This window comes from Dromiciops gliroides, chromosome 4 (genome assembly GCF_019393635.1).
Source record: "Dromiciops gliroides isolate mDroGli1 chromosome 4, mDroGli1.pri, whole genome shotgun sequence".
Taxonomy (NCBI): domain Eukaryota; kingdom Metazoa; phylum Chordata; class Mammalia; order Microbiotheria; family Microbiotheriidae; genus Dromiciops; species Dromiciops gliroides.
Genome location: NC_057864.1, coordinates 13,217,506 through 13,236,239, shown reverse-complemented (window position 1 = coordinate 13,236,239; position 18,734 = coordinate 13,217,506). Strand labels below are relative to the sequence as shown.

Below are 18,734 nucleotides of genomic sequence, written 5' to 3'. Positions count from 1 at the left end.
TCTAAGTCTTTCTAGGTTTTTCTGAGAGCACACTGCTCATCATTTCTCAGCACAATAGTATTCCATCACAATCATATACCACAATTTGTTCAGCTATTCCCCAATTGATATATCCCTTCAATTTCTAGTTCTCTGCCACCACAAAAGGGCCTGTTATAAATATTTTTGAACTATTTTTGGGACACAGACCTAGTAGTAGTATTGTGGGGTCAAAGTGTATGCACAGTTTGATAGCCTTTTGGGAATAATTCCAAATTGTTCTCTAGAATGATTGGATCAGTTCACAACTCCACCAACAGTGCATTAGTATCCAAATTTTCTTACATCCCTTCCAAAATTTGTCATTTCTCTTTTCTGTCATATTGGTCAATCTCATAGGTAGGGGGTGGTACTTCAGAGTTTTTAAAATTTGCATTTCTCTAATCAATAATTACAGCATTCTTATATGACTATAGATAGCTTTGATTTCTTCATCTGAAAATTGCATATTCATATCCTTTGACTATTTATCACTTGGGGAATGGTTGTTATTTTTATCATTTTGATTCAGTTCTCTATATGTTGGATAAAGGAGACATTTATCAGAGAAACTTGCTATATTTCTCTGCATTCTATTCCCCCCCTTTCCCTGTTTATCCTACTCTCTCTCTTTCTCTCTCTCTCTCCCTTTCTCCTTTCACTCTATCTATCCGCAAAAGTGTTTTGTTTCTGACTACCACCTCCCCCAATTTTCCCTCCCTTCTATCAGCACATTCATTCCTTTCTTTTATTTCTTCCCTTTCCTTCTTTCCTGTAGTGTAAGATAAAATACTACACTTATGTGAGAGTGCATTGTATTCCCTTTGAGCCAAATTCAATGAGAGTAAGGTCCACAAACTTCCCCTCCAGTGTAAAATTTTTTCTAAATTTTAAATCATAAAAGTATCTTATTATTTTCTAGTTACATGTAGATATAGTTGTTTTTGTTGTTGTTGTTGGTGGTTTTTTGTGAGGCAATTGGGGTTAAGTGACTTTCCCAGGGTCACACAGCTAGTAAATGTTAAGTGTCTGAGGCAGGATTTGAACTCAGGTCCTCATTACTCCAGGGCCAGTGCTCTATCCACTGTGCCACCTAGCTGCCCTGAGGTAGTTTTTAACATTTGTTTTTATAATATTTCTAGTTCCAATTTTTTTTTGCCTCCCTCCTTTCCCTCCTCCTTTCCCAAGACAGCAAGCAATCTGATATAGGTTATATATGTACAATTACATTTAACATATTTATGTATTAGTCATATGGTTAAAGAAGAATCAGAACAAAAGGGGAAAACCTCAAAAGAGAAAAAAAACCCCAAAAAGTAGAAACAGTATGGTTCAATCTGTATTCAGATTCCACTATTCTTTTTTTTTTTTCTGGATGTGTAGAGCATTTTCCATCATAAGTGCTTTGAAATTATCTTGGATCATTGTATTGCTGAGAAGAGTTAACTCTATTACAGTTGATCATCACACAATACTGTGTACAATATTTTCCTGGTTTTGCTCATTTGACTCAGCATCAATTCATGTAAGTTTTTCCAGGTGTAAAACCTCCATCATGCCTTTTTTGTGTGAAATAATTTGCCACTTTCTACCTCTCCCATTTTCCTTCTTCCAATGCATTCAACTCTCTCACCCCTTACTTTAAGGTTTTAGATAATCATTCTATAATATTCAACTCATACCCATGCCCCTTGTCTATGTATATTCCTTCTAACTGTCCTAATAATGATAAAGTTCTTAGGAGTTAGAAGTATGATCTTCCCATGTAGGAATGCAAACAGTTTAACTTTATTAAATCCCTTATGATTTCTTTTTCCTGATTAAATTTTTATGCTTCTCTTGAGCCTTGTATTTGAAAGTCAAATTTTCTATTAAGTTCTAGTCTTTTCATCAGGAATATATGAAAGTCCTCTATTTCATTAAATATCCAATTTTCCTCCTGAAGGATTATACTCAGTTTTGTAGAGTAGGTGGTTATCCTAGTTCCTTTGTCTTCCAGAATATCATATTCCAAGCCTTCCACTACTTCAATGTAGAAGCTGATAAATATTAAGTTGTCTTTATGGTGGCTCTATAATATTTGACTTATTTCTTTCTGACTGTTTGCAGTGTTTTCTTCTTAACCTGGGAGCTCTAGAATATGGCTACAATATTTCTGGGAGTTTCATTTCTATGTATCTCAGGAGATGATCAATAGATTCTTTCAAATTCTATTTTTACCTTTTGGTTTTAAGGCGGTTTTCCTTGATAATTTCTTAAAAGATTATGTCTAGGTACTTTTTTATCATGACTTTAAGATAGTCTAATAATTTTTAAATTACATATTTGCAATCTATTTTCCAGGTCATTTCTTTTTCCAATGAGATATTTCATATATTTTCTATTTTTTTTATTCTTTTGATTTTGTTTTATTGCTTCTTGATGTTTCATGGCATCATTGACTTCTATTTGCCCAATTCTAATTTTTAAGTAATTATTTTCTTCAGTAAACTTTTGTATCTTCTTTTCCATTTGGTCAATTCTATTTTTTAAGGAGGTTTTTTTCTTCAGTGCATTTTTGTGCATCTTCTTACATATGGCTAATTTGCTTTTTCAAGGAGTTAAATTGTTCATTTTATCTTTGTGCCTCTTTTACCATTTGACCTATTCTGTTTTTTGAGGAGCTATTTTCTTCAATATTCTGGTGCCTCCTTTTCTAAGCTGTTGAATTTTTTCATGATTTTCTTGCATCACTGTCATTTATTTTCCCAATTTTCCCTCTATCTCTCTGAGTTTTAAAATCCATTCTGTGACCTCTTCCAGGACTTCTTTTTGGGCCTGAGACCAATTCACATATTTCTTTGAGCTTTCAGATGTAGTAGTTATGACTTTAGTCTTCTTCTGAGTTTATGGTTTGATTTTCTCTGTTACCATAGTAACTTTCTATGGTCAGAATCTTCTGTTGTTGTTGTTGTTGTTTGCTCATTATTTTCTCCTGTCTATTTCTTGACTTCTAATTTTATATTAACTTTAGGTTTTGCTTCCATGGTGGAAGGTTACTGTTCCAAGTTTTAGATTTTTTTTTTTACAACTAGTTCTGGGGATCTCTATGTTTTTAGTTCTTTCAAGGAGTTATAAGATGTATTTACTACTTTCCTGGCCTGTGATCTGATCTCTGAGCAACCACAAGCACTGTTTTTTGCCCTTAAACTGAGCAGGATACTCCCTCACTCCCTTGGTGCCACAAGCTCTTGTGTGTTAGTGCTCCTTCTCATTCTGGTACTGCAGCTTAGCACTGCTACAAAGATCTGAGTATAGGCAATGCAACAGCATCTAGTGACAGCAAAGGAACACCTGCAATTTCCTTCTGGCTAGTTATCTGACCCCACCCACCCACCATCTGTGGGCTGAAATACAGAAGCAGTGTTGATTCATTGCCTTCCAATGCTTCCTCCAGATTTCCCAGGGTGCTGCTTGTGTTGACATAGCCTATGCTCTCCTTTCACCCCAGTTAAATAGACCTTTCTTGCCAATCTTCATGGTTTATTTGGGCTAGAAAATTGTTTCACACTATCCTTTTGTAGGTTCTGTATTTCCAGAATTTGTTTTGAGGTATCATTTAAAGTTTTTTGGAGGGAAAATTGGGAGAGCTCAGGAAAGTGCCTACCTTTTCTCTAACATATTGGTTCTTCCTCTATGTAACATTTTTTAGAGGAATTTATACATTTATTAAGGGTATCCTTGAGGAGGGAACAGGCAGGCTTTTGAAAGCAATATTCCACTATAGACCACATCTTTGCTATCATAAATTTTCCTGAAAGATATTGAGAACAGACGAATACACCATTTATATTATTTGTAAACTATTAAAAAAGAAGTTTTTTTTAAATCCCACCTTAACTCTCTCCTGCAAAAAGAGATATCCAGATATACATCAAAATTAAGTAAGATTCTTTTTTTTTTTTTTTTTTTTTTTTTGGCGAGGCAATTGGGGTTAAGTGACTTGCCCAGGGTCGCACAGCTAATAAGTGTTAAGTGTCAGAGGCCGGATTTGAACTCAGGTCCTCCTGACTTCAGGGTCGGTGCTCTATCCACTGCACCACCTAGCTGCCACTAGTAAGATTCTTTAAAAGACAAAATAGCAGAAAGAACTTTTTTATTTATAATATCTAGTATTTATTTAATGCTTTAAGATTTGCAAAGCACTTTGCAAATATTTTATTTTCTCCTCATAACAATCTTGGGAGATGGGTATTATTATGCCCATTTTACAGATGAAAAAATTGAGGCAAAGAGAGGTGAAGTGACTTGCCAATGGTCACATGGCTAGAAAGTATCTGAGGCTGGATTTGAACTCAGGTCTTCCTCATTTAAAGCTGAAAGTTTTATCTAGTGTGCCCCTTAGCTACCTCATAATATTAGGCAAGGCTCAAAGCAGCCAGGATTCTGTTTGCCAAAGGTGTTTGCCCCTGATACAGAAGATCCAATGTAGGACAAAAAGCACAGTAAGCTAGCCCTCACGTAAACATCACCTACACACCCAGGAATCATTTAGATGCTTTTCCCTTTCCCCCAAGAAGCATGCATTCTGACACTAAGCAGATCCAGTAATTCTTCTATTTTGATTGGGAAACCCATTGGGGGGTGTCCTTGGGACCTTTTCAGGGTTTCTGCAATGCCAAAACTGTTTTTATAATAAAGTTAATATAGTTTAATTTCCACTCCAGTAAATATTGATGAAGAGAACTTGCTGAGTGCTAATAAATGTTTAACAGCCAGCTTTCAAAAAAAGGTATACCCAGCTCAAATTTGTTTAGTCTACATGAATATTTTCTCCATCTTGTTCTTTAGTCCAGACAATCAACAAAATCCCAATAAATCAAATTGTATTCTGAGGAGTAAATTCTTACATTGAAAATTTGACAATTGACCTTTGCAAGCTTCTATCAGCTGGTGCCTGCACAACCCTGGATATAACAACAACATTTATGTAGTCCCTAATAATGGTAAGGCACCACACCAAGTCTTTAACAAATACCTCATTTGATCTTCACTACAACATAGGGAGATAAGCATTATTATTATTCCCATTTAACAGATAAGGAAACTGAAGCAAACAGGTTAGGTCACATGCCTAGGGCTTGAGCTTAGGTCTTCCTGACTATAAGGCCAGTGTTCTATCCATTTCCCTACTCAGGCAATCATTTTAAATCCTCAATAATTTTTAGGAACATAAATGGGTCTTGAGACCAAAAAGTTTAACAACTGCTTTTCTAAACAACTTTGATGACAGAAGAGAAACGAGCTGGTGGGTATCATCTCTCAAGGTGGTATTTGTCAAATTTTTCCTCTGCTCCACAGGGGTGAGTCAAGACATTGGTACAGAAGGCATACTTTTTTTTTTTTTGCAAGATTCTTATTCATCCATAAACACAATTTCATTTACTCTTAGACTGATTTCTCTCAGGCATCAAGCCTTTAGTGTTCTGCCCTTTGGGGCTCTTGGTCAGGTAAAATTTAGACCAAGATGCCCTTTGAAGCCCCTTCCCACTCTCAGATGGTAGAATTCTGTGACCTTTGTAGATGATCTTCTAGGCCTGTTCCATATGTGGTTTCCTGAAACTGTTTGCTTTTGAGCTCCTTCCAAAGCCTTAGCTGTAGGTGGACAAATGTTTGTTCAGTAAAGAAGGGAAATTTTAATGTCTCAGTGAAGCGTAGTTATTTACCACAGATCCTTTAGGGAGAAATGACCTCAGAGGAAAAACTTAAATTCCAATAGCAATGATAAGGGTTGATAATCCCCATGCAGTTTCTAGCATGAATCAATATTTATTACTTCCCCAAAAGGAAAGCAAGAAGAAGTGACGAAGTGGGGTTAAAAATGAGTGATAGACTATAGATTGCACCTGAATCTCCTTGTAAAGATGTGTGTGCACAGTCCAGTGGAAAAAGTTTTGGATTGAGAATCCAGAGACCTCAGTTTCAGCTCTAGTTTCATCCTTAAGTGTTTTCTGGGCCTCAGTATCCTCCACTGTAAAATGGAAGTGTTGGACTACCTCAAAGGAGAATGGATGTTTTACAAAAACTCTGAAGTGTTATTTTCTGAGCAAACCATGTAGAGTTGATAATGGTAGATCTCTAAAGAGCTTTGGGAGAAGCTTAAAGACCTTTTCCTGTCTGCTGAAAAAAAGACAAAAAGAAAAAGTTAATCTTGAGGAGAAATATTAGAGACTAATCATTACCTGGAAAGAAATAAACTATTTGAGTTTTCAGATGGCGGAAAAAGAGTCAACTACAAACATTTTGGAGCTTTGAGGAGACTTTGGGTGTCAAAGCCAAGATCTTATAAATGGTGAAATATTTGTGTTTATTACTACAAATTTACACAGACTCTCTTGAATAAAAGTGTGTCCATATTTGGGTTGATGATCCATGTTTTCATGGAGCCCCATGTCAATAAGGTGTTTCTCACTGAGCAGAACTCATGGGTCAGGTGCCCCAAAGCTGCACTGTTTCTGTACTCTCATTCCTCAAGGTTCATGGGAGTTATTTAACTTATTTTAAGTATTACAAATCCAGTCCCCACTTTCCTTCATGCAAAGGGGTCATGAGTTCCTAAAACCACAATTTAAAATGTGTCTCTGTCTTAGAAATGGATGTGTGCATTGTCATTTTACCAGCATAATGACCTTGTGTCTTGATAGTGCTATAACAAAAACCAGAGACAGGAAATGAGCTGGGGAGGTGACCAATTGTGTGTGAGGGCTGGAGATTTCCCAACATTTGTGGTGTGAGATTGACTGTTCGATAGTTAATTAACACTGTGAGTGTTTCTACTTAGTTAAAAATAGTCACTCTTCTATGAAATCCATTTTGGTTTGCTTTGGCATAAAAGAACTCAGAACACCATTTATTATGTGAATGTTTAAAACTGTCAAAGGTAGGATGAGCAATGGAATAGATTGGTGACAGCCAGTAATTGCATGTTACATAGGTGACTTCTCCATAGGAAATAAAACCACACTAGTAAGGTAATAAACTCAACCTTTTTTTCATAATCTCTTGGTGTAATTAAAAAAAACTTTAATTTTTTTCCATTTCAGAATAATTTTTCCAGTCCCACATCTCAGAACAAGATGTTTTTTCAAAAATTATTTGTGGCATTTCTCCAGTGGGGTAAGTTTTTTTTTTTCTTCTAAGCATCATGAAGCCCCATACTTTATGAGAGATTTTGCTTCAAGAAATCTAATTGTAAATCTCTTCATATGAAGATTCAAAAGTTACTGATAACATCTCCCCTTAACCTTCATGTATATCAGGATATATAAAATCTAAAAGAGAGGGAAGGTATTATTTCTAAAGAAAAGAGGATATTCCATTCTTTATGACCACATAAAATTTGTGACTTGCTCAGGGTCATGTCTTATTCTTTTTTAAAAATAATAATATTGTGTCATTCTTTTGAATCTAGAGATTTCAAACTAGGGAACAGAGCAATTATAAAATGTATTTAAAATATTGACTTTGTAACTTTTACATAGTCCATATGTGTGGGACTCATGTTTTTCACCTGTTCCCATTTTGTTCTTCATTGTGACAATATAGGATGGTTTCACACATGAAACTGGAGGATAAATAATGACCAGTTACAGTCTTTCATTTTTTCCTACCCCAATAAGAATGTTACTGAATTGCACATTTAAATCTGTCCCCATTAAAGAAAAATTTCTAAGGAGCAGCCAATGATTCTGTTTTAGCTACTTAATTATTGAAGGTTATTGACAAACTGGAATGAATGAAGAAAGCATTTATAAGGTGATATCTATGTGCCTGGAACTGGGGATAAAAATATAAAGGTCAGATAGTTCCTACACTCAAGAAGCTTACATTCTAATAAGTGGAGATAACACATATAAGGGAATGGTGCCTAGGGAGGAATGGCAAAAACACATTTTGTAGGGGAATCATTGAGTTGGCAAATGGAACAGAAAGAATGGTCTTTTAATTTGATTAAATTTCTCAGAGCAAGAGGTAGAAAGTATTCATGTGGATGTGTGTTTGTATGTATGTATGTATGTATGTATGTATATATGTTTGGAGGGAAGTGATTGGGAAGGATGGGGCACACAGGAGTAGATTTAAAAAATGACCAGGATGAAAAAAACATCACTGGGTGTGATATAAGAATGGCTGACTATATAGAGTGAAATATGATGTTAATGTACTTAAAACCATGCCAGTAGAGGATTAGTTGAAGCTACTAGGAATGGTTGGGAAGAGAAAACTTAAGGTTGTCTTTAGGTAATTGAAATTTTTTTGTTCATCCGTTGTTCCCAAAGAGGAACAATGATGTCTTGACTTCCCTATGAATTGTATATGAGTGGGGCAGAGCTGCTCAAAGTCCTCAGTTTCACTCTCTCCTCCAGAGCCATCTAAGTTCAGTGGCTAGACAAAGGTCAAAATGACTGCCTATGGGCCAGGATGCAGTGAATGATCTAGGACTTTCTAAATTAAGATCTTTCCCCGGTCTAAGTTTGTCTGAGTCTATGCTCATTCAACAGGGTTGGGTAAGAGTTGAGACAAAACACTGCTCAAATATACCACAAATATATCTATCTATGAAGTGGAGACCCTTAGAGTTTTCTGGCCAGAACAGACAAAAATTGCTATTTATGTTTACTACAAGCATCAAGAATCTAAACAATGAGCCATAGAGACTGGGTTTGGGGCTATGACTGGCTAGTCAATGGAAGACAGAGTGATTTGGATTTTAAGACAGCATCAAATAGCTTCATTTACGACACAATGGGAGATAACCATCTGTTCTGGCTGAGAGAGGAGCACAGCACATGGAGCAGGAGCAGCCTTGAGCAGGAAGCACCTCCAGAGCCTTGGAATCTTCAGCTGCTTCTTCTGAAGCTTGGCTCACAGACTGGTGAGGGGTTCCAGTGGTTGGGGGAATTAGCTGTGGTCTCTGCTGGAACTGGGGCAGGGCAACCACATTCTGAACCAGCAAGCAAACTCGAGGGATAGCCACCCAGTGTGGGAGGGGCACATGCATGCCAAGCTTCTTACCATAGAGAATCAGATTTCAATTAGACTTCTGTTTCCAGGTCAAAGAAAAAGCAGCCATGGTTACTCACAGGGCAGTCAGTCTGAGAAGAAGCTCAATGACCCCCTGGGCCATGCTGTAGCTTGGGACAGCGTGTCCTGGAAGCACCGCTACATTTTAAGAAGAACTTAAAAGCCAAGAAATAGGAGATCAAGATGAGTAGGCAGAGAAAACAGCAGACCATTGAAAGATTCTTTGGGGGCAAGGTAGACTAGAATACACCCTCAGAAGAAGATAATAACAAAGTTAAATCTCCTGCATCCAAAGCTTCCAAAAATATTTATGAATTGGTCTCAGACCATGGAAGTGCTCAAGAAGGACTTTGAAGAGAAAATAGGAGAGATAGAAGGAAGATTTAAAGAGGTAGAAGAAAGAATGGAAAGGGAAATGAGAGTGATGCAGGAGAGTCATGAGAAAAAAAGTCAACAGTTTGAAAAGCCAAATGGAAAAGGAGATAAACAAACTCTCTGAAGAAAATAATTGCTTAAGAATTAGGATTGAACAAATGGAAGCTAGTAACTTTATGAGAAGCTAAGATACAGTAAAGCAAATCTAAATGAATAAAAAAAGAGAGGGCAATATGAAATATCTCCTTGGAAAAACAGCTGACCTGGAAAATAGATCCAGGAAAGATAATTTGAAAATCATTGGACTACCTGAAAACTGTGACCAAAATAAGAGCCTAGACATCATCTTCCAAGAAATTTTCAGGGAAAATTGCCCTGATATTCTAGAAGCAGAAGGTAAAATAGAAATTGAAGGAATACAAAAATAACCTCCTGAAAGAGATCCCAAAAGGAAAACTCCAAGGAATATTATAGCCAAATTCCAGAGATCTGAGCTCAAGGAGAAAATATTGCAAACAGTTAGAAAGAAGGAATTCAAATAGTGTGGAGCCACAGTCAGGATAACACAATATCTAGCAGTATATACATTAAAGGACTGGAGGGTGTGGGATATGATATTCCAAAGGGCAAAGGAACTGGGACTACACCCTAAAATCACCTACCAAGCAAAACTGAGTATAATCTTTCAGGGGGAAATATGGGACTTTGATGAAAAAGAGGATTTTTCAGGCATTTGTTATAAAAAGACCTGAACTGAATAGAAAATTTAACTTTCAAATACAAGACCCTAGAGAATCATAAAAAGGTAAACAGGAAAAAGAAATCATGAAGGGCATTAAAAGGTTAAACTGTTTATATTTTTACATGAGAAGAAAATCCTTCTAACTCATAAGAACTTTCTCAGTATTAGGGAAGCTAAAAGGGATATACTTAGACAGAGGGAACAGGTATAAAATGAATTTGAAGGGATGCTATGTGTAATACATTTATCCTTGTTTTTCTGTGGGGCAATCAGGGTGAGGAGGCTAATGTCTGGGCCTGAATATGAGCTCAGGGCCTCCTGGGTCCAGGGCTGGTTTTTTGTCCACCATGTCACCTAGCTCACCCATGATGATATTTTAAAAATAAAGTTAAGGGGCAAGAGGAATGCACTGGCAAAAAGGGAAAGGGAAAGGTGGAAGGGTGTAAAGTAGCTCACATAAAAGAAACAAGAAAAAACTTATGCAGTGGAAGGGGAAAAACCCCAAGAAAACGCAATAGGATTTTTAAAAGCCTGTGTTTCCAGAGCTATATTTCAATAAATCAAAATGAAAATTGTACAGGATAAAAAGCATATCATACCAGCTTCTTGAAATAAAACCTAAATAAATAAGTAAAAATGAGAGGTAGAAGAAATAGAAAGAGAAAAAGGAGGAGGAGACAGAAGGGGAGGAAGAAGAAGAGGAGGAAGAAGATGAAGTAGAGGATAGGAAGGGGGAGGAGAAAAAAAAATAATAGCAGTAGTCCCCAACTTCTGCTTAAATTGTCATCTTGGGTTCCCAGGGTCAGTGACTGCTACTCTTATATAACATGGTTCAGACAGTTAATATAAAACATTCTACTAAGAAACTAGTTCACTCTTCCCCACAAATACAGTTACTGTGGGAGAAGTAAGCTTAAACATAGACCACTATAATTGTAGTGAAGCCCACATTTAAGAAATATCTGTGATAAGGTTTAACTCATAGCACCTTCTCTGGAACTTCTTTTCTCTGTGTAGAGACTTCATGAAAAACCTTTGTTTTTCATCCTTTGTCTGTTCTCAGAGAGGACCAATGATATCATGAAAAAGATGTCTTGACTTGTGCATAAATTGGATATGAGTGGGACAGAGCTGTGCTATGTCATCAGCCTCACTCTCTTTTCCTCAGCCATTGAAGCCCAGTGGTAAGACAAAGGTCAATTGTGGAAGATAGGTAACAATTTTTCTGATTGGCTCCTGAAGGCAGAGGCAGGAGCAATGAGTAAAAGTTGTAAGGTGAGACAACAGAAACAAAACAAAACAAAACAAAAAATAACAACTTTCTAACAATTAGAACTATCCTAAAGTATAATGGGTTGCCTGGAGACATGGGAAGTGTCCTCTTATTAAAAGTCTTTAACCAAAGGCTGAATGACTACTTATAGAGTACATTATAGAGTAGCTCTTGTCCAGGTAGAGTTGGAATGACTTTGGATAAGACACTTAACCTTCCATGCCCCAGGCAACTCTAAATGACTATCACTTGCAGATTTATGCTGATCTGCATTGGCGGTAGTTTTCATGTTGGGAATTCCCTACATCAATTCAATAACAGCCCAGTGTTGGGTTTTTTGTTTGTTTGTTTGTTTTAAATGATCAGATCCCCTTATAAGTCAACCAGCATATATTAAACATGTATTGTATGCCAGGTGCTATGCTAGGTGCTGAATCCAGTAAAGATAAAATGAACTAATCTCTGCCCTCAAGGAGCCCACATCCTATCTAGGAAGACAACATGTGTGTTTCTGTTCTTTTTATTTATATTTTCCATTAAAATATACACACACCCAGGCCAGCTAGATGGTGACACAGTGCATAGAATGCTGGATCTGGATTCAGGAAGACCTGAGTTCAAATTTGTATTTATACACTAACTGACTGTGTGACTGTGGGTAAATCACTTAATCTGTGGTTTCCTCAGTTTCCTCATCTGTAAAATAGGGATAATAATAACATACCTCCCTTCCAGGGTTGTCATGAGATCTAACGCCATAATTGTAAGTTGCTTAGCACAGCGCCTGGCACATACTATATGCTTTATAAATGTTAGCTATTATTATTGTTATTGTTATTACATAGTATATAGGGGAATCCATCTATATTTAACTATGTATTTTAAAAGGTAGATGGCATAATCGTTGGAGTACTAATCTTGGAGTCAAAAAGATATGAATTTGAGTCCTGTACCAAACACTTACTGGATGTATGTCCCTGGAAATGTCACCTAACATCTTTCAGTCTCTGTTTTCTCATCTGTAAAATAGAGATAATGCCAGCACCTGCCTTATAGGATAGTTGTAAGGATCCAGTGAGATAATATATGTGAAACTTCATTAAGGCTATGAAAATATTGTTGGTGTTCAGTCATTTTTCCCTCTGTGTCTAGCTCTTCATGACCCCATTTGGGAGTTTCTTGGCAGAGATGCTGCCATTTCTTTCTCCAGTTCACTTTACAGATGAAGAAGCTGAAGCAATTAGGGTTAAGTGACTTGCCCAGGGTCACACAGCTAGTGAGTCAATGAGGTCAGATTTGAATTCAGGAAGATGAATCTTCCTGACTCCAGGCCTGGCACTCCATGCACTAGCCATCTAGCAGCCCCATTGTGAGTAATAGTTATTTTTACTGTGTAAATGCATGTATGTGTGTATGTATGAATGCAATATATATATATATATACACAAATATTTTGCTTACACATACATATATATGCAAAATATGTTTTTGTGTGCTTTTCTCTCTCTCTCTGCAAAGTAATTGGTTGAGAAGACACTGGAAGGTAGGAAGGTCATGAAGGACCTTGAGTAAGAAGGTTACCTTTTTGGTCTTCATATTAGAAACCTCTTGGTTGAGATCTTGACCTGATTGAGTCCTGAGCTACACAAAATATTTAAAAGGGAGCCAGCCCCAACTGCTAAACAAACATTGTGTCTGATTACACCTACCAAAACCAATTCTAATTGATGAATAAAATGGCATTTATTAAGGAAGGCGAGATGAAAATGTTGGACCATCCTTCCATTTAGCTGACAAAGAAGTCATTGTCCATTGGGGAGTTACTGTCTTCATTGCTTCATTACCCCTTTTATCCCAGTTTCTTTGTCAAGGATATGAGGTTATGGTTCATTCCAAATGACTGCATCTTTCTGTTGGGGTTGAAAAACTTAATACAGCCAATGAGTCATGTTACATAGCCTTTGTTTTGTTAAGGAAGAAAAATCACAAATAAAACTACATGATTACTCTTGCGATAGCAATTGGTTTAAAAAAAATTTGGAGACAGAAAATGAACATGTCAGAAAGAGGATCATGGAGGGGTTTTGCTTTTAACAAAAAGCCAAAACTAACTGTTTGTCCATTCAGATTTAATATTCTGAATTTGTCATATGCCGTTAACTTACCATTGTGCTTTTGATGAGTTATATTCTTAATTTTTTTGTATTAGTGAAATTTTTTCTCATTTCTAACATTTCATATTCATTGAGCTATTTTATAATTCTTTTTTCTATGTAGAAATAAGACAGGATGATAAAAAGCAATTATCTACGCAAAGGGTTTTTAAAAATGATTTTAAAAATGCTTTTCTAAAGACTTAAAAATATACATACATACTTTCCCCCTCTTCACTAAGGTCTCCTCAGCGTTGGACTCATTCCTGCAGTGACCAGATTCCACTCTTAAGGGAGCCTGGACTTTAAAAAGAGAGCTTACTTTTCTTATATCTTTTTGATTTAGGCAGATCTTTAGGCAGAAGCAGAAAGGTACAAAGTGTCCAGAATAGGCCTATTTTCTCCATACAAAAGAAATGCTTAACACACACAAGGTCTATAAGTGTTATTAATTAGAGAGAAAATAGAAGACAGCAATTTATTACTGCTATTATACTCTTTCAAGAAGCTGATACTTAAAACACTAAGCCAGTTGGTTAGACTGCCGAACGGGCATTCTACATTCTGCTCCAGCTCTGCACCGTCAAAATGATTCCCTTTGGATCCAAATCTTCTGGCAGACCTGGCCAAAAGTTAAGCAATTCTCTTTTTGTGGTGTACTCTCTGATTCACAAGCTGTCTCAGCCATCAGGTAGCTCCAACTAAGGGACCCAGGATCTTGGAACCTCTTGATCTCAAGAGGTTGATTACAAGATTGGACATGTCCATCTTGAGATTACTATTTGATCCACCATTTGCTACCAGCTGCTTTACTTGGCTTTGACTACACCATCAACATCATCTCCCCCATTCCCAGAAGCTCATTACAAAGAAACTCCTCATCATGGAGATTGCTTTAGCTTTGGTCCTTAAACCTAGGTCATTAATACCCTGTTATTACTACTGTGGAAGCCTCCCTTTTTAGGAAGCTCAGAATCCCAGACAGCTCTCCATTTGCCATAAAATGGTCAGCTTGATTTTGACTCTACTGTCATTATTATGCCCTGAAGCCAAGTATTTTCTGGCACACACATACTCTTTTCATTTTACTTTTGTGTATTGTTTTCTCCAATTGGATTGTAAACTCCTTGAAGGCAGGAACTTTCTTTTTCTTATTTGTATCTTCAGTATTTATCACTGTGTCTGGTAAACAGTAGGTACCAAATAACTTTGTTGTATTAAATTTATTTTACTTATACTTAGGTAAGGAAATACAACATAGAAAAGGCAACTGGGAACCTCAAGGCTCAGGCTCAAAACACTTGGCTGAATACCTGCTGTAACATCTACATAAGCAATCTCCATGATTTGGGGATAAACAAAAGGGCAATTTTCTTCCTATACTCTGACATTAAAAATTAAGCAAGGTTATATTGGATCATTGCCTTGCTGAAAATAACCACATGCTTCCCAGCAGATCATCCCCCATTATTGCTGTTATTTTGTATACAGTACTTTTTAGTCTGCTTCAGTTCATGTAGGTCTTTACAAGGTTTTCTGATAGTATCCTGTTGATCATAACCTATATATAGTGCCTTAAGCTTGACAGAGAATTTTCTTCATAAAAGCCCAGAAAAGTAGGTACCATACAAATTGCTTGAGTTCTTGTGTGGGGGGGGGGGTGAATGGAGGGGGGGGAAGAAAAGTTGGAACACAAAGTTTTTAAAAAATTGATGTTAAAATTTTGTTTTTACATATATTTTGCAAAATAAAATTCTATTTAAAAAAAGTTAAGCAAGGAGGGGCCATCTAGGTGGCACACTGGATAGAGCACCGACACTGGATTCAGAAGGACTTGAGTTCAAATCTGGCCTCAGACACTTAACACTTACTAGCTGTGTGACCCAGGGCATGTCACTTAATCCCAATTGCATCGCCAAAAAAAAATAGTTAAGCAAGGAGACTTCCTTTCCACACAGGACATTCAAAGAAAGGGAGACATTTTAAAAGTGAGTCTTTTCCTCCCCCACCACAATCTTGGTTCTAAGGGACTAATGAGGGGATTAGTTGGGCAGCCCAAAGTGCCAAGTATTTCAGCATTGAGCCAGCACATGTGGTTAGTCAGGAGACAGGACAGCCCAGTGCATGAGCCCATGAAGTGTCATTGCTCTTACATACAAAACACATGAATAGGTATCTACATAGTGTGTATAAAGTGGATACAAGACAACTTTGATGGAAAAGTTGATAGCAGATGAAGGAGAAAAGGGCAAAGGAGATGAACAGGAAAGGTCTCATGTAGAAGGAAATGTTTGAACTGAGTCCTAAAGGAAAGTGTAGATTCTAAGAGGATGACGTGAGTAAGGAGTTCATACTAGGCATGAAGGATAGCTAGTGCAATAGTAAAGAGATGGCAGAGATATTGTCATGCTTAGGATAGCAAATATACTATCAGTATGACTGTACTCTAATGGGCATGGAAGCAAGTAAAGTGTAACATGTTTTTGAGTTCTTTCTCTGGATGCAGATAGTATCTTTCTTCATGTATCCTTTTTAGTTACTTTGGTTATTTGTAATAGACAAAATAACTTAATTTTACAAAGTCATTCTTAAAATATTCATTTTACTATATACAATGTTCTTTTGGTTCTGCTGATTTCACTCTTCATTATTTTATGCAAGTTCTTCCATGTTTTTCTAAAATCACTGAGCTCATCATTTCTTATATAGTATTGTTCATCGCAATTATATATCATGACTTGTTCTTTGCCACCACAAGGAGAATTGCATTCTAGAGTATATAGTTTTTTTTCCCCTTTTCCCCTAATCATCTTTGGAAATAGAACAAGCAGTGATATTGTTGGGTCAAAGGGTATATAGATAGTTTAATAACTCTTTGGACATAATTCCAGATTGCTTTCCAAAATGGTGGGATCATTTTGCAATTCTACCAATGATGAATGTGTCCCATTTTTTTCCATATCCTCTCCAACATTCATCACTTTCCCTTATAATTTTAGCCAATCTTGTAGATACAAAATGATATCCCAACATTGTTTTAATCTTTATTTCTCTAATCAATAATGATTTAAAGAATTTTTATATGACTATAAATTGATTTGATTTCTTCATTGGAAAACTGAGTGTTCATATCCTTTGACCATTTATAAATTAGGGAATGACTTATTCTTATATATTTGATAAAATTATTTATATATTTTAGATACAAGATCCCCCCTCCAATTTTCTGCTTTCCTTCTAATCTTGGCAATGTTCATTTTATTTGTATAAACTATTTTTAATTTAACATAATTGAAATTATCCATTTTACACCTAATTTTGTTCTCTATCTCTTGTTTATTCATAAATTATTTACTTATAAGTCTAATAAGTAATATGCTCCATGTTCTAATTTTCTTAAAAAATCTCTCTTTATATCTAGGTCATGTTTTCATTTTGACAGTGTCTTGGTAAATGGTGTGAGAGACTGGTCCATGACCAGTTTCTGCCATACTGTTACACAGTTTTCTCAATAATTTTTACCAAGTAATGAATTCTTACTGAAAAATCTTGTCAAATATGAGGTTGTTATATTTATTTGCTGCTGTAAATTGCATATCTATTTGATTCCACTGATCTACCTTTCTATTTCTTAGTCAATACCAGATAGTTTTGATAATTACTGCCTTATAATAGTTTAAGATCTGGTACTGTTAATATACTTTTATTGCTAACTCTGCTTTTTTTGCATCAGCTGAAGCATAATGAATTCTACTTCAATCCTCCATTTTAACTCTGTGTGTATCTCTCATTTTAAAATGTTTCTTGTAAAGAATGTATTGTTGGATTCTTATATTTAATCCATTCTGCTATCCATTTCTGTTTTACGGGTGGGTTCATCCCATTCACATTCAAAGTTATAATCTCTATTTATGAATTTCCCTCCATCTTATTTATACTATTTTCCTTCTCAGCTTCTCTTTTCACCCTATCATCTCTCCTTACCCTCTTATTCCTTATTTTACCCTTCCCTTATCTATTTACCTCACCGTTCTAATCTTAATTAATATGCCCTAAGAGATCATTGGTTATTTAGGAGAGAGTCATTTCATTTGAAGCCAGATTATTAAGGATCAAGAAGTGAGTGAGAGAAAAGGATGTGGAGATAAGGAGTGTAGAAAGACTTATTTTTAGGAGTTTGGCTGAGAAAGGAAGGAGAAATACAGTATGCAAGCTTGTAGAAATGGTAGACTCTTTCAAGGATGGGGAGAATCTGGATGTATTTGAAGGTGATGGAGAAGAAACCAGTGTATTCAATTGAACCTTCTCTTTAAAGTTACCAAAGAGAACAGAGCCCCCCCCCCCCGCCCCGTCTTTGTTGGAAACATACTTCCTAGCATATGGTAGAAACCATACAGGGTTTGTTCTCCATTTGGCATAGCTTTTGAGAATTTCACAGCATGATTAAGCTTCATGGAGCCTATTGGAGAGATCTCTTGTGTTGAATTTATTGGACAACCACACACAGAAGTTATGTAGCATGAGCAGGCATTGATGAGTCACACTCTTTTTCATTGGAAGGAATATCCACATTGATGAGATAACAGATTCATTTCTGGATATAAGTAGATGGAGGTATTGTGCCTTAGGTGTACAATGGCCAAGCCCTTGACTGGAAATTTGGAAAACATTAACAAACATTCTTAAATGTGTATCATAGCTGAAATATTTCAGTGCTTTCTAATTTACCTTTTTTCTGTCGTCACAGATTTCATCCAAATGATAATTGCACATGACATGGCATATCAAATTCCTCCATGGAATTTCATGCTTTCCTGTTTGCCACCAAATGAGACTGCTGACTTCCACTGGCCTTCTGGATTCTCCAAAAACAGTTCCCTCTTCAGTGGAGACGATCAGACTGCTGACATTAACTTTAATTCACGTGATTCACACCCTTTGGAATTTGCATCCAAAGAAAGTTTCTACTGTTGCCTTTGGAGTGAAAATGATAAAAATCCCTCCAGATGTACAAATGCTACAGAAACACAAACAGCTGTTTCTACATCAGTACTCTCCCAAGCTTTGCAAGAAAGAGGTAGATTTTTAAAGTTCTAGATAGCCAATTTTT

General features: G+C 36.3%; 1 protein-coding gene across 1 annotated transcript in view; it reads left to right on the top strand.

Annotated features, from left to right (window-relative positions):
* Positions 1-18,734, top strand: part of LEPR (leptin receptor) — a 97,763-nt gene that overhangs the window by 13,172 nt on the left and 65,857 nt on the right. Inside the window, 2 exon segments of the mRNA XM_044005126.1 lie at positions 7,101-7,173; positions 18,372-18,701. Coding sequence (XP_043861061.1) covers positions 7,134-7,173; positions 18,372-18,701 — 370 coding nt within the window. The 5' untranslated portion in view covers positions 7,101-7,133.